Source organism: Amphiprion ocellaris, chromosome 20, assembly GCF_022539595.1.
Source record: "Amphiprion ocellaris isolate individual 3 ecotype Okinawa chromosome 20, ASM2253959v1, whole genome shotgun sequence".
Lineage (NCBI taxonomy): Eukaryota > Metazoa > Chordata > Actinopteri > Pomacentridae > Amphiprion > Amphiprion ocellaris.
The window spans coordinates 18,214,417-18,233,146 of NC_072785.1; the positions used below are offsets into that span (position 1 = coordinate 18,214,417).

Here is an 18,730-nt window from a genome sequence, read left to right on the forward strand (position 1 = left end):
CACAAGCCCAGACATGAATAACATCTACTGACCAATGTTTTGCTGAATGAACTCATCTTACATTTCCTGTTCGACTGCACAGGATTTGCTGTGATCATGCCTGTCAGGTCCTATTGTTCTCCTCTGTCTGCCTTCGAGGTGGAAACTCCAGTTGGATTTGTTAATGTGGTTTGAAGGGGGGCTTGACCTGATGAGGAAAGTTCATCAAGTCTCAATGTGAGATTCATGTGATCACCAAGGACCATGGCTGCAAGCAGCAAGACTTAAACCAACTCTCCTGTTAAAAATCCCAAATGTCAGTCATTTTAAAACTTACAGAAAATATAAAATCCATGTGTATATATTTAAAAACAGTGGAAACTATAGTAGCTGTAAATATTAAATGTCCTGATTGGAGTCTGCATGTTGAACACCTAAAATCAGTGATGCATAATAATACATATTCCACATTTATTCATTGACTTGTGTATGTGTGAGCAGGTTTAAACAGCACAAAAAGAAGGGTGAGTGTATTATAGTTTCTAATATGCTGCTGTGTAGAATTCAAAATAGGACATTTGTGGATATTTTCTGTTTATGATGCCGAATATGTAAATCTATGCTCAAAAATGATAGCTCCTGTTTACTGCTCTGCCCTCCAGGATAAGCACAACGCCACAAAATATTCAAAAGGAAGATTGTAACTTGAAATAGCACTGGCCATTAAATCAGCCCCACAAGAAAAATAAAACATTTGTTGATTTATTTACAGTGATTTATAAAGCATCGACACAATTCGTTTTTTCATAAATAAAAATAGCAGAAAACAAGTTAAACTGGGCTGACAAATGTGCTAAACAAAACACCAGCATCATTTTATATCGGTGTTTTTCATTCTTAATAGCGGCTGAAAGTAAACAGGTGAATTATTTCAACGCGATATATTTCCCTCCATCATTCCCATTACAAAAATTCTCATTAATTTATGACACGATGCATCTTGTGAGACATCAATGTAATTTAAGTAATCTGTAATCAACCAGACAGCTAGTTCGTAAACACTTCATTCAACAAATAGAAAAGCAAAATTCACTTGTCAGTAATCGGTGCCTTCGATAAAAAGGCCACTTAAACTGGCCGAGTAGATTTTCCAGTTCCATCGAACCAGGAGTGTGATCTGCCTCTGAAGGTATCGTCAGATATCAACGATGGCAAATATTTCTGGTTTTTCTTTATCGTGGATCTGCATTGCAGAGTATGTGATGGCTTTCACCTCAGTTCCCTGGAATCACAACACAAGACATAACAGTTACAAGAGTTTTATTCCAGTTATGTATCTTTTATTATTAATTTGATGTAGTTGTGTCGACTCTACCTGTGGATGCTTTGCCACAGAGAATTCTTCACCCCACCTTTTACAAACAAAAGGAAAAATCAGGTGTGAGACAGCAGCAGCAAGAAAAATAAAAATTATCAGTATAAGTGGCCTTTGTCTCTGTAGAATCTATGCAATCTCTTGTATATGACAGAGAGAAAGTTTAAGATTTAGTCTGAATTTCTCTTTTCATGATGATCTTGGAGATCAGAGCATGAGTTTAGCAATCACAATGAAAACCTTCACACACAAAGATAAATATAAAACATATTACTGTATAAAATAGTGTTGATTAAAAAGAGTATGTTCAGAAAACTGAATTTTCAACATGTGCTCACCCCCATTTGCACTCACCACCGTCATGTTACTGAGAAAAGAAAACCAAACTTACCCAATGGAGCGAATCTTGAACCGCATTCTATCAATGTGCAAAACTTTGACCTCCTGTTGAACAGATACAACACAATTATGAGCCAATAGTAGGGTAAGAAATTAAATAATGAAAACATAAATTAGGAGTCAGAGCAAAGCAACTTGCAGCCTGTGCTGTTTTTGGAAAAACTGATAATACTGTTGAAAGAAAGGACAAGAAGTTGATGTGTTTATAAAGCCCTGAAAGAGATCCTTTGCAGATCCAAGCAAGCTAAGCTGTGAACAGTCAACAGCAAAAATGTATTTTAGCCACCTGAAAAAACACAACTAAACAAAATTTGTATCAGTGGAACTGTGCACTATATTAAGAATATTTTTACAGCTTCAACTTGCCATCAGACAGCCCTTTGTAATGGAGCTGAAACAGTTTTACCTCTCCCTCTCCTCACACTTATCAGACTTCACAAAAACATAGGGGACTTGCTGGCACCAAAAAATGACACCAAAGTCGGGACAATAACACAATTTTGTCAACTTTAAAGAGAGCACAGGGCAACATAAATGCTTTAGTTCTCCATCAGACAGGTAAAGCTTTGAACATATTCAAAATATAGCACACACTTAAACTGACTTTTATAGCTGGGCCTTTTTTAGGTGTCTATAGTAAGTCTTGCTGTTGACCTTGTCCAAAGCAGTTCATTGCTTAGCTTCCATCAATGCTGGTCTTCCTGTCTGTTACTCCAAACCGAAGACACGCCACTTGTGACCTACTGCAGGTTATATACAGCCCCACTTCGAATAAACTGAACATTCCCTTTACGTTAGAACTGTTACAAGTTAAAAGTCAATTATAAGTCATTTATTTTTACTACTGAATGGGGTATATTTTACTGTAAATCTTTTACATGTCAGAACAAAACAAAACATTGTTCAAAAAATTGGGTTAAACTCAAATATTGAAGACTTCTGCAACTTTTCTGCATCAAACATGTAGATAGCAGCTGCGGTACATGTTATTATGCATTTTGCACACATTGTGAAATGATGGATTCATCTATGCATCAAGCAAATTGTGTTATATACAGACATAAGGCAGGGAAACAGCCAGAGCAAGTATCAAATCAACTGGAGAGCTGGGACAGACAAACAACTGTTTACAGTTATAAAAGCAAGATGTCACACACTTCACAAGTGACCAACATACTCACCCTGGGAACAAAGAAGAGATCTGCACAAAACTTATATAACCAGTCATCTAGGAAGTGGAAGAGAAGAGACTCCATGTCTTCACCTTTTGAGAAAAAGAAGAAGAAGATTGTAGTTAAAGTGATGTCGAAACAGCATAACATTATGACCACCTGCCTAATATTGTGTTGGCCCCCCCTTTTTTGTCAAAAATTCTCTGAACCATTGGGCCTGGACCAGAGAACCTCTCAGGGTGCCCTATGGAGTCTGGCACCAGGACATTGGCAGTGGATCCACTGGGTATTCTGGGATGTGCAGTGGGGCCTCTGTGAGTCAGACTTGTTCCCCTGCATCCTGTTGATGCTTGATCAGAATGGGGTCTAGGAAGTTTGGAGGTCAAATCAACGTCTCGGATGACTGTCATGTTCCTCAAGTTGTTCCTGATTGTTTGATGATTTTGCGATGTGGCTGGGTGCATTTTCCTGCGGGGGCCATATGCATGAGGCAGTGTGCTTGTTCCTGGACAATGTTTATTTGGGCATCTAAGTCTCACCAACACGGATGCCAAAATCCAAGATTTTCCAGTAGAACACCACATAATACCAATATGTTCAATGTTATTCACTTCACCTGTCAGAGGTCATAATGCTGGGGCTTATCGGTGTATGCTGTATACCGACATATATGAATAAAGCTGCATTTTAAGGTTATTTTATAGTCACTGGTCAAAGGATTGTCTGTGTGCTTGTCACATTATCTGATCATTTTCCTTTAAAGCCACACCTGCCCTGATTAACTCTGCAGCTGAGAATCCGTCACCAGCTGAACAGATCAAGAAGTTTTTCGTGCACAATTTAACCCTTTTCATACCAGAACAATATAAAAGAAATGTTAAACTTCTGTCAAACTCAGATACTGCATTTACATTTTCCTTTAGTAGGATTAAAATACTGGAAGTATTAATATGGCTTGTGCTGGACTCTCACCCTCTGATTCCACTTCAACGGTATCAAGCGGCTCCACTGTTTCTGTGTCGGTCATGTAGCCAAACATTCCCATCGCACACTGCTCAAAGGCTTCCTCTAAAGAGTCTCCCCAGGAGTGGATTCTTAGAGGAGGAAACATAAAGTTATGACTACAGTGTTGAAGAGAAAGAAGAGTTTATTTTACCAAGATAAGAAGACACACTTACTGTACATCTGCCGTGTGATCCAGGTCTGAAATAAAAAAAAAGTTAACATGATGAGTTGACTGAATATGGAGGTGCAGGTCACTTAAATCAGATCAACAGCTTTATTTAATTAAAGCATAAACTACACTAAAAACATCTGTTACAGTTAGCTAAAGTTATAAGATGTGAAAAGACCTATCAATACACTAATAATAGACAACCTATGCTAGCTATATTACACAACTCTGAAGTTAGGGGCTGATTTGTGGGTTTAACTTCGGAAGTTTAGGGAAAGGTTAAGGGAAACATAACTTGCAGCTCTGAGCAAACAAGTCGGCTTTTTTTTTTTTTTTTTTTTGCACATTTTAATTATGTAAAATCAGTCTTAATGATGTCTGAAACTCACTTTCATATTTAGGAAGCCTGTATTCTATTTGTGAAAATGCCAAAAAAATTACAAATAAAACTGACATTTTACTGCATTTTTTGCATACCGAATACATTCAACAGGATCAAGCTCTAAAAGCCCAAAATATAGACTGATCACATCTTAACTAGATCATGCTAGAACAGTATAAGAGTCTTTAAAACACAGTCTGATGTGTGAAAGCTTTATTTAAATTTGTGAAATTTCAAAAATGGGAGATTTCGCTGATTTTATCATATGGAGATGACATTAGGGCAGGTTCAGATATAATACCATTGTAGACTGACAGGTCAAATCAGAAATACATTACACTACAGAGGCTTAAGAGTCTTTAAAATCCAGTCTCTGATTTGTGAAACTTTTACTCAGTCTGTGAAAATGGAAAAAATGAGAGATTTCACTCATATTTTGCATGTAGACCACACTAGAGTAGGTCCAGAGCTACAATCACTTCATATCAACAGGTCAGATCTGAACTAGATTATGGCAAAGAGGCTAAAATCTAAGTTGGAAAAACTTTATTCTGTTTGTGATCCAAAAAAAATAACATTCTGCTGCTTTTTAAACTTAGACAGGCTTTATTAATATACTTATTTTTAATTAATTTAATTTTTTAAATTTTTTTTTTCTTACATGTAGACCACATTAGACCAGGCCCAGATTATAACACTGTACATCAACTGGTCAGATCTGGACTCTAAAGTTGATGAAGAGTCTTTAAAACACAGTCTCTGATTTGTGAAACTTTTATTTTATCTGTAAAAATGCAAAACAGGACAAATTTCACTGTTTTGTCTAGCATACAGACCACCTTACACCAGAATCTGATCTAAAACCACTATATATAGACTGGTCAAATGCAGTAGATTGTCATAAAGAGGCTAAGTAGTCTTTAAAACAGTGTCTAATCTGTGAAAGCTAAATCAAGTTTCCCTTAACTGACGAATCGGAAGCTAACTTCAGCGTCGTCTCTATTATTTATCATGACTTCAGACTTACATTCATATTTCTTGTTGATCGGCGGGTATTTAGATTTGACAGCTTTCTGTGCGTCTGTCAGGTCTAGCTCTCGGTCTTCCATCGTAGCTGTAAGTTCGTTCAGAGTTTAGGGAGCTGATCAACTACACCCCACACCATGTCGGTCGGTGTGTGTCACAGTTTACAGCCGGGTTACAACACGGGAAGGGGGAGGTTCCGGATGCAGCAAACATGTCCGACGCTGCTGGACGCTGATTGGCTCGTCGCGTTCTATGGAGTTGGCGCCATTGCAAGCCACCGTGCTGTCTCCGGAGCGCTCTCCGTCAAAATTACCTCTCTTTACCAGTATTAGCCGTTTAACCGCGACACAATGGCTGATAAAGACGGTAAGGGCGTTCATATTTTTGAACCGGACGACTCAATGTGTGCGTGTGTTGCCCAGAATGGTAGAAAGTCCGAGTCAGGACGGACCGGTGGTTGTTGGCGCGCCGGCGAGCATCTCCTTTCATTGTTAGGAACCAGCCAGCTAGCTGTTAGCCGCCGCTAGCTGCTAACGCCGTGGCTGCACGGGGTTTTTAGTTTATGATAGCAAGTTAATTATTTGCTCCACGTAGATAACGCTTATGCTTAAGCCCATCCTCACAGGCAGATTGACATTTTTGTTGTGCTCACTGAGCTGAGTCTAGCTGCTTGTGCTGATGATGCTTTATCAGTAAAATAAACTTTAACGCTAATTTAACAATAAAAAAACTTCACTTGTTAGGACATAGCTTTAATGCCACTCAGATGTCCTCAGTTCTATTCAGGTATTTTATCTGCTGCGTGTTTTTTTTAAATCCTCTTGTAACATGACTGTGTGTGGCTCGTAAATACTGCCTTTGCAGCGGCATTTGATGATGCTGTAGAGGAAAGGGTGATCAATGAGGAGTACAAGATCTGGAAGAAGAACACACCTTTCCTCTATGACCTGGTCATGACTCACGCCCTGGAGTGGCCCAGCCTCACTGCTCAGTGGCTGCCAGATGTCACCAGGTGAGAGCAGATCTGTTGCACTGTTAAAGACACCGAGTCATGACAAGAGACTGGAATGAAATATGTCATTCCTTGAGTTTTTCCTGGCTCAGAATAAACCTTTTGGCGATGACTATGCACCACAACAAGATCTGCCTGCATACAGTAAAGTAGGGCTGATTGATTTGGGGGGAAATGTTGACTTATGTAGCTGATATTGTGCCAAGGGCCAAGCTTCATCTAAATATTCACTGTGTAATTGGTTTAAAACAAATGATTACCAAGTGAGATACCATCAAAATATTAGAAGTTCTGTATTCCAATGCAAGGATGAGATCTTGATTTACTTCCAACATGTACTAACCGTTTTATTTAAAGGTCTAGGTGATAAAACAATGATCACACAAAAATCTGACTGTCAAGTGTATAAATAAAGCAAGAACAATATAAAGCATGAAGTAATTTTTAGAAGAAAATGATAGAAACTTACTGTAAACAATCGGGACAGTCATACAGGTGGGTCATTCATGACTTAGAAATAGCATTTAGGAATTGCATATTTTGCAATAAAATGTTTAAAAAATAATTTCATTAAAAAAAACTTGCTGCATATTATGAACAGTATATAGTTAATTTATTTTTTTCTAATTTTGATTTGAAATTGATTAATTGTTCAACCCCATAGTCGAGGCAATGAGTCTGCTAATTCATGTGGAAGAAATTTATGCATTTTCCTGTTATTTCTGACCATTTGAGGTCAAGGTCAATAATGCTTGAAGGAAGAAATGAAGGAACATTTAGCAAACCTGGTTTAAAGAAAATCTTTGGAGGTTGCACCAAAAAAATCATCCATGCAGGAAAATGTCTGTAACTGTAATATGCCTCTCCACAGGCCAGAGGGGAAAGATTACAGTGTGCACAGGCTGGTTCTGGGGACGCACACTTCTGATGAGCAGAATCACCTTGTGATTGCCAGCGTTCAGCTCCCAAATGATGATGCCCAGTTTGATGCCTCACACTACGACAGCGAGAAAGGAGGTGAGAGATCATTTCTGCACTGAAAGCTTGTGTTAGAAGAACAAACTATGTGTTGTGGCTAGCTGATATAGCACCAGATAAATGGGTTGATGGGTAACATATGTTCTCTAATAACGTACACTACCAGTCAAAAGTCTGGACACACCTTCTCATTCAATGATTTTTATTTAATGATTTTATGCATTATAGATTAATACTGAAGACATCAAAATTATAAAAGAATACATATGGAATTATGTTATAAACAAAAACGTGTTAATCTTCAGTATTAATTTACAATGTGGAAAATAATACAAATAAATAAAAAGCATTGAATGAGAAGGTGCCTCCAAACTTTTGACTGGTAGTGTATAGAAACATGATGTACATAGAAATAGAATGCTAAGTGACATTGATTAAACAGAATAATACATTGTGTCAGCTAGGCCAAGGTGATATTTTCTGTTTTTAGTAACTGTATTTAGGTAGTCAAAGTTATATTTTAGAAAAATTGTGGCTCACAGTTCTGCTCAATGAATGAATGAAGTTAAATTTTTTTGAAATCTTTAATGCTTCAGAAATTGAAGGTATGTATGTCTGCTTAGATGACATGTTAGTCAATAAAATACAATGAACCATACATACAATATATCATTTACCATGCCTAGAAGCAAAGCATTTTGATGTGGACATGTACAGTAACCGTCTTATGGATTTGTTTATTTCAGAGTTTGGAGGCTTTGGATCTGTAAGTGGGAAAATAGAGATTGAGATTAAGATCAATCACGAGGGGGAAGTTAACAGAGCTCGCTACATGCCTCAGAATCCCTGCATCATTGCCACCAAGACCCCCACCAGCGATGTGCTGGTCTTTGATTACACAAAGCACCCCTCGAAGCCTGGTAGGATTGCAGCACTTTCTGCGACGAGTTTCCGAAAATCTGCAACCGATGTTGTAACTGAAACTTGAGGCTCTGCAGGTTTTTGTAACAGTGTTGTTTTTTTAATTTATATTGAAGACCCTTCTGGAGAATGCACCCCTGACCTGCGTCTGAGGGGTCACCAGAAGGAGGGCTACGGCCTCTCCTGGAACCCAAACCTCAGCGGCTGCCTCCTCAGTGCTTCTGATGACCATGTAAGCAGGCTGTAGCGACATACCTGACTTACTCTTTTTAATGTTGTCCTGTCTTTCTTTACTTTGTCGTCCACTTTCCTCTACTTTTTTAAAATATTATCTAGTTATTGTTATCTACCAAATCATATGGATATGTTGACCTGTTGTCTATTTGCTTTCGATTGCAAAACACCAGGTAAACATTTTTAACATTTTGAATCATCCCTATCTGTGTATTCTTTAGACCATATGCCTATGGGATATCAGCACAGTGCCCAAGGAAGGGAAGATTGTAGACGCCAAGACCATCTTCACAGGCCACACCGCTGTAGTGGAGGACGTCTCCTGGCACCTGCTCCACGAATCACTCTTCGGATCTGTCGCAGACGACCAGAAACTCATGATGTAAGCAGCCTGAGAGATAACTCTCAACAAACAAACATGCTGTTCAGTTACATCTTTCGCTGAACAATGGTGCTTCTGTCTGTTTTTGGAACAGTTGGGACACGCGGTCGAACAACACCTCCAAGCCCAGCCATGCAGTAGACGCCCACACCGCCGAGGTCAACTGCCTGTCTTTCAATCCCTACAGCGAGTTCATTCTGGCCACTGGCTCTGCAGATAAGGTGGGTCTGCTCTCTGTAGAACGATTTCACAGCATGTTGTTGTCCGCTCATGCGGCATCTGTTCTCAGTTTGTATGAGTTGAATCTGTTCAAGCTGACTAGTTTTATTTGTAGACTGTGGCTCTTTGGGACCTGAGGAACCTGAAACTGAAGCTCCACTCGTTTGAATCTCACAAGGACGAGATCTTCCAGGTAAGAAGGGAACTTTTGGGCAGTCAAATCATTTGAAATGTAGTTTGTAGCAGCTGGTTTACAGTTGTGTGTGGGAGTCCTGGCACCAAATTTGGCTTAAGGGGGTGATTCATCTCATTGACCACATTGTGGAGTGGGGCTTGGCTGCCTTTTAACTGTGGCCTCAAACTGGCTTGTGGCAATATGAGAGAGTATAATTTACAATGAGATGACTCAGAGGAGGATTGTAAACAAAGGGATGATGGCAGAACAAACAAGCAGCAGTCAGCCAACTGTTCGACTGTTGGTTTAGTATTCATGGAGGTCTTTGTAGCAGAAATGTAACATCTCTTCTGAACAGGTTCAGTGGTCTCCTCATAACGAAACCATCCTGGCCTCCAGTGGCACCGACAGACGGCTCAACGTCTGGGACCTCAGTAAGATCGGAGAGGAGCAGTCACCGGAGGATGCTGAAGATGGCCCTCCTGAGCTGCTGGTGAGTTGCAGCGGTGATGACGATGGTTAACGCTTCAATTTAAGGTTTGTGTTTTTGTAATTGAATCTTATACAGTGTGCCAATTCCTTCTGCTCTGATTCTCTTCAGTTCATCCATGGTGGACACACAGCTAAGATCTCAGACTTCTCTTGGAACCCCAACGAGCCGTGGGTCATCTGCTCTGTATCAGAGGACAACATCATGCAAGTGTGGCAGATGGTAAGAGCTTTGTGGTGGGAATGACATGTTCTTTAGATCATGAGGTATCCAAATATTTGATTAAAAAAAAGAATGAATATCAGACATGTCATGTAGATAATTTTAATACTAAAGTTCATTTATTACAACATACAGTCAGAGATTAGGTGTATATTCTTATTTATATTGTGTTTTCTACAGGCTGAAAATATCTACAACGACGAGGACCCAGAAGGCGCTGCAGATTCAGAGGTCCAGGCATGAGTCCAGCCTCCACGTCTCTTCTTTCACCCTGCTTGTTCAAAATGAATCCGTTTTCCAGAGCTGGGTGCTTAAGCAGTAAAGTCTTTTTAAAACACATTTTGGGCAGCAGTATTTTGTAGAAAACGAATGAATAAAATGCTGCGTGGTCATCATATTGTGATGTATTTAAAATACGGTCTGTATGATTTTTAGATCTGTCAGTTTTTCAAACTCAATCTGGCTCATGATGAAACCATCAGAGGCGTGCGCATCATCATTCAGGTTTTTTTTTCATCCTGATTAGTCTTGCAGAAAGCATTTCTACTGAGATCCATTTTTAATATAATTGTACATACTGTAGGTCTTTCTTTTTATTTGCTTGATATTCGTAGTATGACTTTTCCAGATTGTGTGTTGTGTCCCTTGTATGTGATTTTGTTTTCTCTGCATTTTTTGTTTTTCTGTGCTGCATTTGATCTCTTGTGTACTTAAGTATATTCATAATAAAATATTTACAGTAAAGCTGTTGTTGCTTCTTGGCAGGTGGCGTAATATGCAGTAAAATATGAATAATAGGGCTGTAGTAGCATACACCCGCATCCTCATTATTTTGCATATTATAATAGGTTTTTCTTTGACATTAAGTGTAAATACAGTGCTGTAGTTTGGTCAGATGGAACTTGTCTAGTTAATAACAATCAGTGGAACATTAAGGCTCTTCCTCTGCAATAGATTGTCTTGGTTCATCACAGCCTCTGTAAGGCAAAACATTTGTTTATCATCCAGATGCTCACAAATTGTAAGTTGAAACTGAAAAGATTAGAGGGAACCTACCTCAGAAATGTCAGCTCTGTTGAAAGGCCATCTGTAAGATCTTCTAAAGCTGTCTTAGATTTTCTTTGAACTTCAAACTCCACTTCTAGTTCTCTCAGAGTCTCTTTTAGTTTCTCTACAGTCTCCTGTGCAAAGTGGGAGAATGTTACTTTTATTAAGCATCCCGTACATCTTAAGTTCTACTTGACTTAGGTCTTTGTACCTTGTGTTGTGCGATGCTCTCCTGCCTCTCATTCTCCATCAGAGTGATCCTCTGCTGCAGACAGGATCTTTGGACCTCCAGTCTCTGGATGTCCTCTTTGAGAGGCTGCAAACTGGCCCTCAGGTCCATTGCTTGTTCCCTGCTCCTCCTCAAGGCCTCCTCACCAGCCTGCCTTCTTCGCAGCAGGGCCATGAGGCGAGGCTCGTACCAGCCCTCCAGTGCCCTCACGCTGCCGCTGAGCCGCCGCTGCAGCCTGATGGAAGCCTGGCGGCACTGGCTGACGTCGCTCATGGCCCTGGGCCTGCAGAGTTTAGTGGCCCGGTCCCTGAGGGTATTGAGCTGATTCTGGTGGGCCTCCTGCAGCTGGGACAACTCCTGGGTCAGACTTTGGATATGGGCCTTGAGCTCCTCCTATGAATAGATGTACAGTAATTCTCAAACGCATTACAGAAAAGATAATTGTTCATTAAATCTGAAATTAAAGGTTACCAGGGTCCCACCTGCCCAGGGACTACAGATGGAAATGATCCAGTGGCAAAGTTTTTTACATCTGACTTTCTCTGCATGATACCTGACAAATCAATGTAATAGACACTAAAAAACAGAGATGTACAGTAGAGGACAAACACTCACCTACTTAGTAACCGACAAAAATGCCACACCATATACACAGCACTGATGCCAACATGCTGCCAGGTTCTCATAATTTTTATATTTGTTAAATAATTAAGAACTCTTTAATAACTCATTCAGAACTCAAAACAGTGTTAAATGTATGTGCTACACGTTTACCTCTTTAGAACTTTACAAATGTTCCGTTAATTCCCCCTATTTCACTGACCTCTAAAGATTTTAATATTATGCTTTTTACTGTTACAAGATGTACCAAATGTTTAAAAAATTGAGATGTGGTTTTTGGTTGTTGATGGCTGTTGTGGGGAATCGTATTAAAAGTGAGATTTATATTTGTGTATGTTCTAGATGCTGTTTATTTCCCCATACATCTGCATAGTAAATAATCAATAGGACTATTATAACTGAACAATTAGAGGTAGAATTATGCTTGAAACAATGTAAATACAGAGTTTTCAGCATGACCTGTGATTTCAGATACTCTTTCAGTTTCAGCAGTATTTATATACTCTGAATGAGGATGATTTGTCTTCTGCTGGATGCCTTAAATTCACCACTGACCACCTGCACTGCTGGCTACATTAAAGTGTTGCAAAACCAAAACTTGAAACTAGGTTCCACTGGGATAAATCTTGCTTGCTACCTACTAAAAACACAACCAACACAAAAAGGGACTGACCAACATCATAGATAATAAAGAATAACAGCGGATACTTTCGAATGAGAGTAAAACCACAGGTCCTTACCTTTGTAACAGCAGACTGAGCCACCTCATATTCCCGTGCAGCCAGCGTCACCTGGCTCTGGATGCAGTCTCTGGTTGCTGCAAACAGTTTCCTCTTCACCTGCTGCACTTCTTCATAAACAGCGATATAATCCAGCTGAGCCAGAGTGAGCAGTTTCCGTGTTCCCACCAGCTTCCCTCTCAGGTGCTCCACAACTCGCTGCATGGGTTCCTGCAGGAGAAGGAGCTCTTGGATCAGCTCCTCTCTCTGCTTCTCCAGTAGAGACACTTGCTGGATGCAGTGCTCGAAGAATTGCCCCAGACCATCCATGTCCACCTGGTCCACCTGTACTGCAGGGTGTTGTGTGCACTCGTGTACCGGAAAGACGGTCTCTGTTTCAGAGTCAGTACGGCTGCTTTGAATGATGTGTGAGTCCTCAGTAGATGTCGTGTCTTTTCCATCCTCTGCTGATCTTTGTTTGTCCATGACAAGCTAAGAGGCGAGGAAAGAATCAGAGAGAACAAGCTGACTGCCTTTGAACTGCAATTAATCAGATCTAACTGATGAGATTGTAGCTTTGAAGACACTTCAACTTGATCATCCTGTATAGTCTGTTTTGCATATCAGGGGAATGTAAGAAATAATGAAGAATGACTGCTATGTAAATGGAGCCACATTTACACTTCTAATAGCTGCTTATCTTAAAAGAACCGCCCAAAGATCACACACAGGAGAAACTATATCTTATATTAATGAGTAACACTTCAGATTAACATATATTTGTACTCACTTTTGTTTGAGTTGACAGTCGGGACAGATGTTCACACAGCTATGAACACAGTTTTCCTCTAGCGTTAAGGAGAGCTCTGGAGTGTGTCTGTCTACAGGAAAACAGAGGCACACTTTGTGTTTATTAATAACACTGGAGGCATGGGAGAAACTCTATCTTAGACCCTCTCAAAGCCCCACGGGGCATCAACAAACTGTGTCAGTGCTGGGATCACACTGGCCTACATGCTCAGGATGCATCAGCTAACACGTCTGGACCAGCCTGGGAGTCACACAGGGCTATATTTACACACTTTCACACCCTGTTTTTATGTGCGTTTGGGAAGGTGGTTACGTCATGATGGGAAGCTGTTTGAGCCATAACTTTCCTCACCTTTCTACTGAAAACATCCTGCCTCATTGCACAGGCTAAGGCTGCAGCGTTAGCAGGCCCGTGCTTGCTTTTCTTTTGATAGCTTCCTCCAGTATGAAGCTCAGCTGCCCATAAAGTTTGCATGGTTCATAAACAGTGTTTGTTTCCACTGTTTTGCATTCTATTCATTATATTTCTCACACACACACGGATACTCCACAGCACACGAGAAGGCAAAAGGAGGGATTTTACGGGAGATGTGAAGGAAATAATCTATAATTTATTGTCTAATAAGCCATATTCCACATTAACAGCACACTAAAATACAGTTAAGGAGAATCTAAATGGGAAAATTATACATAAGACTATGTTTATCCAAAGTGCCTTTAATGTGTTTACATCATCTATGGAAACAGTGTGAGTGAAGCTTATCTAAACTGCTGCTTCATCCTGGGAAACGCATGCCTCTCCAAGTTTGGTGATTTCATTATTTTCCCACAAACTAAAGAATTTGCTATTTTTATGGGTTCAAAATATGCTAATATATCTTTAGCATAACCATAAAGCTTAATTTTTATTTGATGTTTTGAGATACATGGTTTTCACAGGACATTCACATATGTGTATGTTGTTCATTTACTCTTGTGTGTCGTATGTAGAGGTGCTGTTAGTATCCGGACACAATGGGGCCTTAGCTTGACCCCCAGATCTTTAGCTTCGAATTTAATAATTGCATCAATCTTAAGTTAAATGTAAGTTATAAATGAAGTCGTTAGCAACTTAAGCGTGAGACACTGTGTTCTAGATAAAGTTAGGCCACCCCACTTTCTTCCTGTAGTCATCATGTTTCAATTATTAATATCACAGTGAGTGCAGACTGGGTAGAGCAGCAGCCCTTTTAAGGTGTGTGTCTTTTTTGTAATGATTTGCAGCTATAATCACATAGAGATGTGTGCCTTGCAACAAAAACATTTGAAATCCAATGAGCTAGATCAGGATTGCCAACTTTTAGCTACCAGCTGGAGTGAGATTGTATATCTTATTATTAATTATCATTTCACATTTAAATATTAATTTTATTTAGTAGTAAATTGGGTGATTGACATTTAGGTAAATTAGGAGGGGAGATACAGGTGCTGGTGAGGAGAAAAGGTTCACCTGTAGACCTTCATACCACAATAAAACCAAATAAATAATTAATCATAATCAGAGTGAACTTGCTGCCTTAATGTTGCACGCAACAGTGCTTTGCATCCACAAACTGACTTCACTGAAGCTAAATAAAATGTGATTTGAGTTCCTTCTGTAGAAGTAGGTGTTATCATGAAGATGTTTTATTTTTTTCAACACTCCCCCAGGTTGTAGATGTCATTCTCACCTTTAAAGTATCTTCTTAATAAGAAGGTGTTATTGTTGTTTATTATCTGTGGTCTCAATAATATTTCTTAATGACCTTTAGAACTTATGCACTGAGCGGATTTAAGATTTGATTGTTGTCTTAGGAGGCAGAACTACAAAAATATTGAGATGAAATAATGTATATACTTTTTATTAATTATGGACAATTTTAATTTGCAACCTTCAAAACAAGCATAACATTGAAATATTTTTTGATTCAACTTCACTGATATTGCAGAATACACGTACTACTACATTGCAATTTTGGCATCAAACCAGAAGAGCAAAAGACAGTAAAAGTGCAGTGCAATGTAAACTGTCTAAATGAAATAACTGCTAGGGCAGCTTGGATGTGCCAAGATATATACAATATGAGCATGCTAAGAGCATGGGGTGTAAGTATGCAAAAATATATGGTGAGCCAAGATGTATAGAGGTCAGTCTGTGTAAATTCAGACAGAATTTTAGGAAATATGCTGTTGAATTATCTTAGTTAGCTTGCTTAGTAAGTAATAAGTAAATAGGTTCCAGAAGATATTTTGCCTGGATTTTCAGAATTTCATGTTTTCAGACCTCAGATTTTTGTTATATATATATTTTGTATTCCCCCCCCCCCCACCAAAAAAAAAAACAAAAAACAAAAAAAACAACTAATTTGCTAGGCAAGGATTCAGTATCTCTAGAAATACAGACAAAATAGGTTCTAGCACATCCAAATAATTGGAGGGCTTCTGTGAAAGCCAAATGTTTAATCTTTGGTCCTTGAAATAGGAAAAAAGTGCAAATTTTTCAAACAAGAGTGGTATTGGGCCCCAGAAAGTTCTTATGAGTGCATGCATATGAATTTATCCATATTTCCTCCTAAAAATACAGTGTTTTGTTGATTTTTTTCACCCGGTTTCGTATCCTATAGCATCAATAAAATTGTTTTTACATTTGTTTTTTGCTTTTTTGACTTGCCAAAATGGTGATATGGATTGAGAAACTCTCAGAAGGAAAATGTTGGCATTGGGGTATAAGCTGTGAAGTCAAACAAAGCTAGGAAAAGTAAACTGCCCAGCTGTGTGTTGTTCCGTCTGTCCACCACTAGATGTCCCCACAGCACCGGACGCTGCTTCTCTTCTCACCTGAGTCCGGCCTCCTTCAGGTGCGGAGCCGCAGGTCGGCGGCTGCGCCAACTACATCCCGTCATTCAACCTCTCCGGCTCAGTGGAGCGTCCGCAGACAAACAGCTCTGACAGCACAGGAGACGCTTCAGCTGACATCCAGCAAAAAAAAAAAAAAAAAAAAAAAAAGTTCCGCGGTCTCATAGGAGAGCAGCGACGGCGGGCTGCGAACGAACCCACACTGCAGTTGTTCACGGAAATGTTTCACCTGAAGTTGTCCTTCGGACGGTGAAAGTTGGAGAGTTGGAGAGGAAGGACGCAGCAGGGAGACGCTTCAAATGGAGAGTGGCTGAATCACCCCAACTGGATCTGTAAAGTTTCACAAGGTATGATGAAGACTTTTTGCATTTGTTTGTCTGAGTTTTAAAGAAAAACTACAACTTCTGCCACTCATTATGTGTTCTGGCAAAAATCCTGCTGGTGAAGCCTCTTGGATTTACACTTTGGCATCTGCAAATGAAATTACGGTAAATGAGCACCACAATCGATTATGAAGCTGTTCTGATTTAATTAAATATATCACCTAGACATAAACCCACTATTCTACAGTGTAATCACATTGAGTTTGGTGCGAGTTGCATACAGATGGCAGGAGGGTGAGTGTGGACATGTATGAATAACTAGGTGTGGGAGATTTGCTTAGCTTGGCCTTGAGGGATCCAAAGCAGAGGTAATCTAAGACCTGTAGTGCTTCTCTCACTGTGGAGCTTTTGACAATGAAGACTATTGTGTTGTCTCCCATCACTGCCTCAGCAGCATGGTGCTCTGACACTTTGCTGAATATGTGTCAGTCAATGACAGTGTGGGCCCACTTCATGTTTATTAACCTCAGAGACACCATTACCAGCTCAGGACCTCTTGCAGGACCTCACTTCCTTTCTGTTTTTTTCCGCTTCATCTCCCGGATTTTGACCTGCTCCAAACTTTTCTAAAACCTCTGCAGTCATTTGGGCTTGTTTTCTCACTCGCATTGCTTCAGGTTTACTTCTTGCACCCTCTCCTAGGTGAGGCTGAGACAGAGCCGTTTGTTTAGAAAGGGTGTGTCGCTCCTTCTTCACCAGCCTGCCATGCCAGGGCTTGTACCCATGGAGATTACAGGTGTGTTATGTAAGCACTGGAGGTATGGCAGAGCCTGGTGGAGACCTGAGATTCAGGCCAAGATAAAGGTAGACATTAAAGTAGAGATGGCGATGATAATAGAGAATGATGCAGCCAGGTAGGTTCCACTTTCCAGCTGTGGAGGAAAAGGGGGAAAGCTGCTGGTCAATAAAGGGGCAACAAGAGGAACAATCGGTGTTGTAACAGACAAAGACACATGATTTAGTGTGTGAACAGTAAGTGATGTGTCTGTGTGTCATGCAGGGCTGCAGGACGTGGAAACACTTGGCTCATGAGTGGGACACAGTGTGCTCTTAATCAAAGGCATTAGCTGATGAGTAACAAATCAACGTCCCTTATCAGCACTTCCGAAAAAATTTCATCAGTAGCTGCGTCGGATATGTGGGCATGAAGAAACTGTATGTAAACAAGCATGATTTTCTACTCCGCTGCACCCCAAGGCTCTTTTTTTCTTGCCTTTCTGAGGGTTCACATAAGTTCTTGTCACAACTCAGGGCTGTTTTTTTATTGTCAAACTGGCTTTTTCTTGTACTGAGGCGACTGTCAGACTGAGTGAGCTTCAGACTTAAAGGATATTGTTTTGACTGGGGCTGAGCAGAGACACAGAGATGCCAGGATGTATTTTTAAACCTCTCTGTCCGGCTTCGTTTGCTTTCTCGACGCGCTGGTCACCACTGCTGCACAACGGCTTCTTTTTTGTCCGGCTCTGACCTGTCGGTTCAGGGGTCTTAAGCTGCACGGAGGCCGCAGTCCAGACTTAGCCCCCTGGCAACCCCTTATAGCAAAGCAAACAAGAGACTTTACAGCCACTGTCTCTGAATACTCTCTGGGAAAGTGTTCTTATTTTTTAAATCCTAAAAAGGGAGCACTAGAAGCTTATTGGGAATCAAAAAGTAACCAAACATTGCTCATTTCCAGTACTCCCATTTGTCATAGTATTTGTCCCGTTTCCATAGAAGTAGAATATCCGCCATATACAATGAACAATAATCTCAGCCAGTGTGCACAGCCACACATTATAATGTTATCTCAAAATGACTCCCATGTGCCATCCATTATCCATTTTCTTTCATGGCTCAGTTTCCTAGGCCACTGTATGAGGGGCGTGTGGTAGGGGGAGAGTTGGGGGGGTGAAAGGGAGAGGAGGGGT

The 18,730-nt window shown here is 40.1% G+C and overlaps 4 protein-coding genes across 4 annotated transcripts in view; 2 read left to right on the top strand and 2 right to left on the bottom strand.

Annotated features, from left to right (window-relative positions):
• Positions 1-725: 725 nt before the first annotated feature.
• On the bottom strand, positions 726-5,685 carry zbtb8os (zinc finger and BTB domain containing 8 opposite strand). Its single transcript, XM_023284421.3, has 7 exons — positions 5,509-5,685; positions 4,104-4,128; positions 3,898-4,019; positions 2,935-3,017; positions 1,746-1,798; positions 1,355-1,391; positions 726-1,261 (listed from the first exon to the last, which is right to left on the bottom strand). Exons 1-7 carry the CDS (start codon positions 5,588-5,590, stop codon positions 1,175-1,177), a joined length of 489 nt encoding a protein of 162 aa, XP_023140189.1. The 5' UTR covers positions 5,591-5,685; the 3' UTR covers positions 726-1,174.
• A 33-nt stretch (positions 5,686-5,718) lies between these two features.
• Positions 5,719-10,884, top strand: LOC111577897 (retinoblastoma binding protein 4). The gene is made up of 11 exons (XM_023284410.3): positions 5,719-5,873; positions 6,372-6,519; positions 7,391-7,536; positions 8,244-8,417; positions 8,535-8,650; positions 8,874-9,034; positions 9,129-9,255; positions 9,369-9,446; positions 9,787-9,921; positions 10,030-10,140; positions 10,321-10,884. Exons 1-11 carry the CDS (start codon positions 5,858-5,860, stop codon positions 10,381-10,383), a joined length of 1,275 nt encoding a protein of 424 aa, XP_023140178.1. The 5' UTR covers positions 5,719-5,857; the 3' UTR covers positions 10,384-10,884.
• On the bottom strand, positions 10,546-13,695 carry LOC111578025 (syncoilin). Its single transcript, XM_023284605.3, has 5 exons — positions 13,547-13,695; positions 12,778-13,248; positions 11,399-11,809; positions 11,197-11,321; positions 10,546-11,117 (listed from the first exon to the last, which is right to left on the bottom strand). Exons 2-5 carry the CDS (start codon positions 13,240-13,242, stop codon positions 11,072-11,074), a joined length of 1,047 nt encoding a protein of 348 aa, XP_023140373.2. The 5' UTR covers positions 13,243-13,248; positions 13,547-13,695; the 3' UTR covers positions 10,546-11,071.
• Positions 13,696-16,493: 2,798 nt separating this feature from the next.
• si:dkey-157l19.2 (uncharacterized protein KIAA1522 homolog) overlaps positions 16,494-18,730 on the top strand; it is a 28,435-nt gene continuing 26,198 nt past the window's right edge. Inside the window, exon 1 of the mRNA XM_023284472.3 lies at positions 16,494-16,787. The gene's annotated coding sequence lies outside the window, so the exon portion shown is untranslated. The remainder of the gene's footprint in view (positions 16,788-18,730) is intronic.

What these genes read in the sequence shown, in the direction of transcription:
- zbtb8os (XM_023284421.3), bottom strand. Translation starts at nt 5,590, where the DNA reads ATGGAAGACCGAGAGCTAGACCTGACAGACGCACAGAAAGCTGTCAAA. An exon ending in TTCAAGATTCGCTCCATTGG is followed by an intron (nt 1,392 to 1,745) that starts GTAAGTTTGGTT and finishes TGTTTGTAAAAG; the next exon opens with GTGGGGTGAAGAATTCTCTG. An exon ending in CTGTGGCAAAGCATCCACAG is followed by an intron (nt 1,262 to 1,354) that starts GTAGAGTCGACA and finishes TTGTGATTCCAG; the next exon opens with GGAACTGAGGTGAAAGCCAT.
- LOC111578025 (XM_023284605.3), bottom strand. Translation starts at nt 13,242, where the DNA reads ATGGACAAACAAAGATCAGCAGAGGATGGAAAAGACACGACATCTACT. An exon ending in AGAGCATCGCACAACACAAG is followed by an intron (nt 11,322 to 11,398) that starts GTACAAAGACCT and finishes CACTTTGCACAG; the next exon opens with GAGACTGTAGAGAAACTAAA. An exon ending in ACAGAGCTGACATTTCTGAG is followed by an intron (nt 11,118 to 11,196) that starts GTAGGTTCCCTC and finishes TTTGCCTTACAG; the next exon opens with AGGCTGTGATGAACCAAGAC.
- LOC111577897 (XM_023284410.3), top strand. An exon ending in TGGCTGCCAGATGTCACCAG is followed by an intron (nt 6,520 to 7,390) that starts GTGAGAGCAGAT and finishes GCCTCTCCACAG; the next exon opens with GCCAGAGGGGAAAGATTACA. An exon ending in AAAGCACCCCTCGAAGCCTG is followed by an intron (nt 8,418 to 8,534) that starts GTAGGATTGCAG and finishes TTTATATTGAAG; the next exon opens with ACCCTTCTGGAGAATGCACC.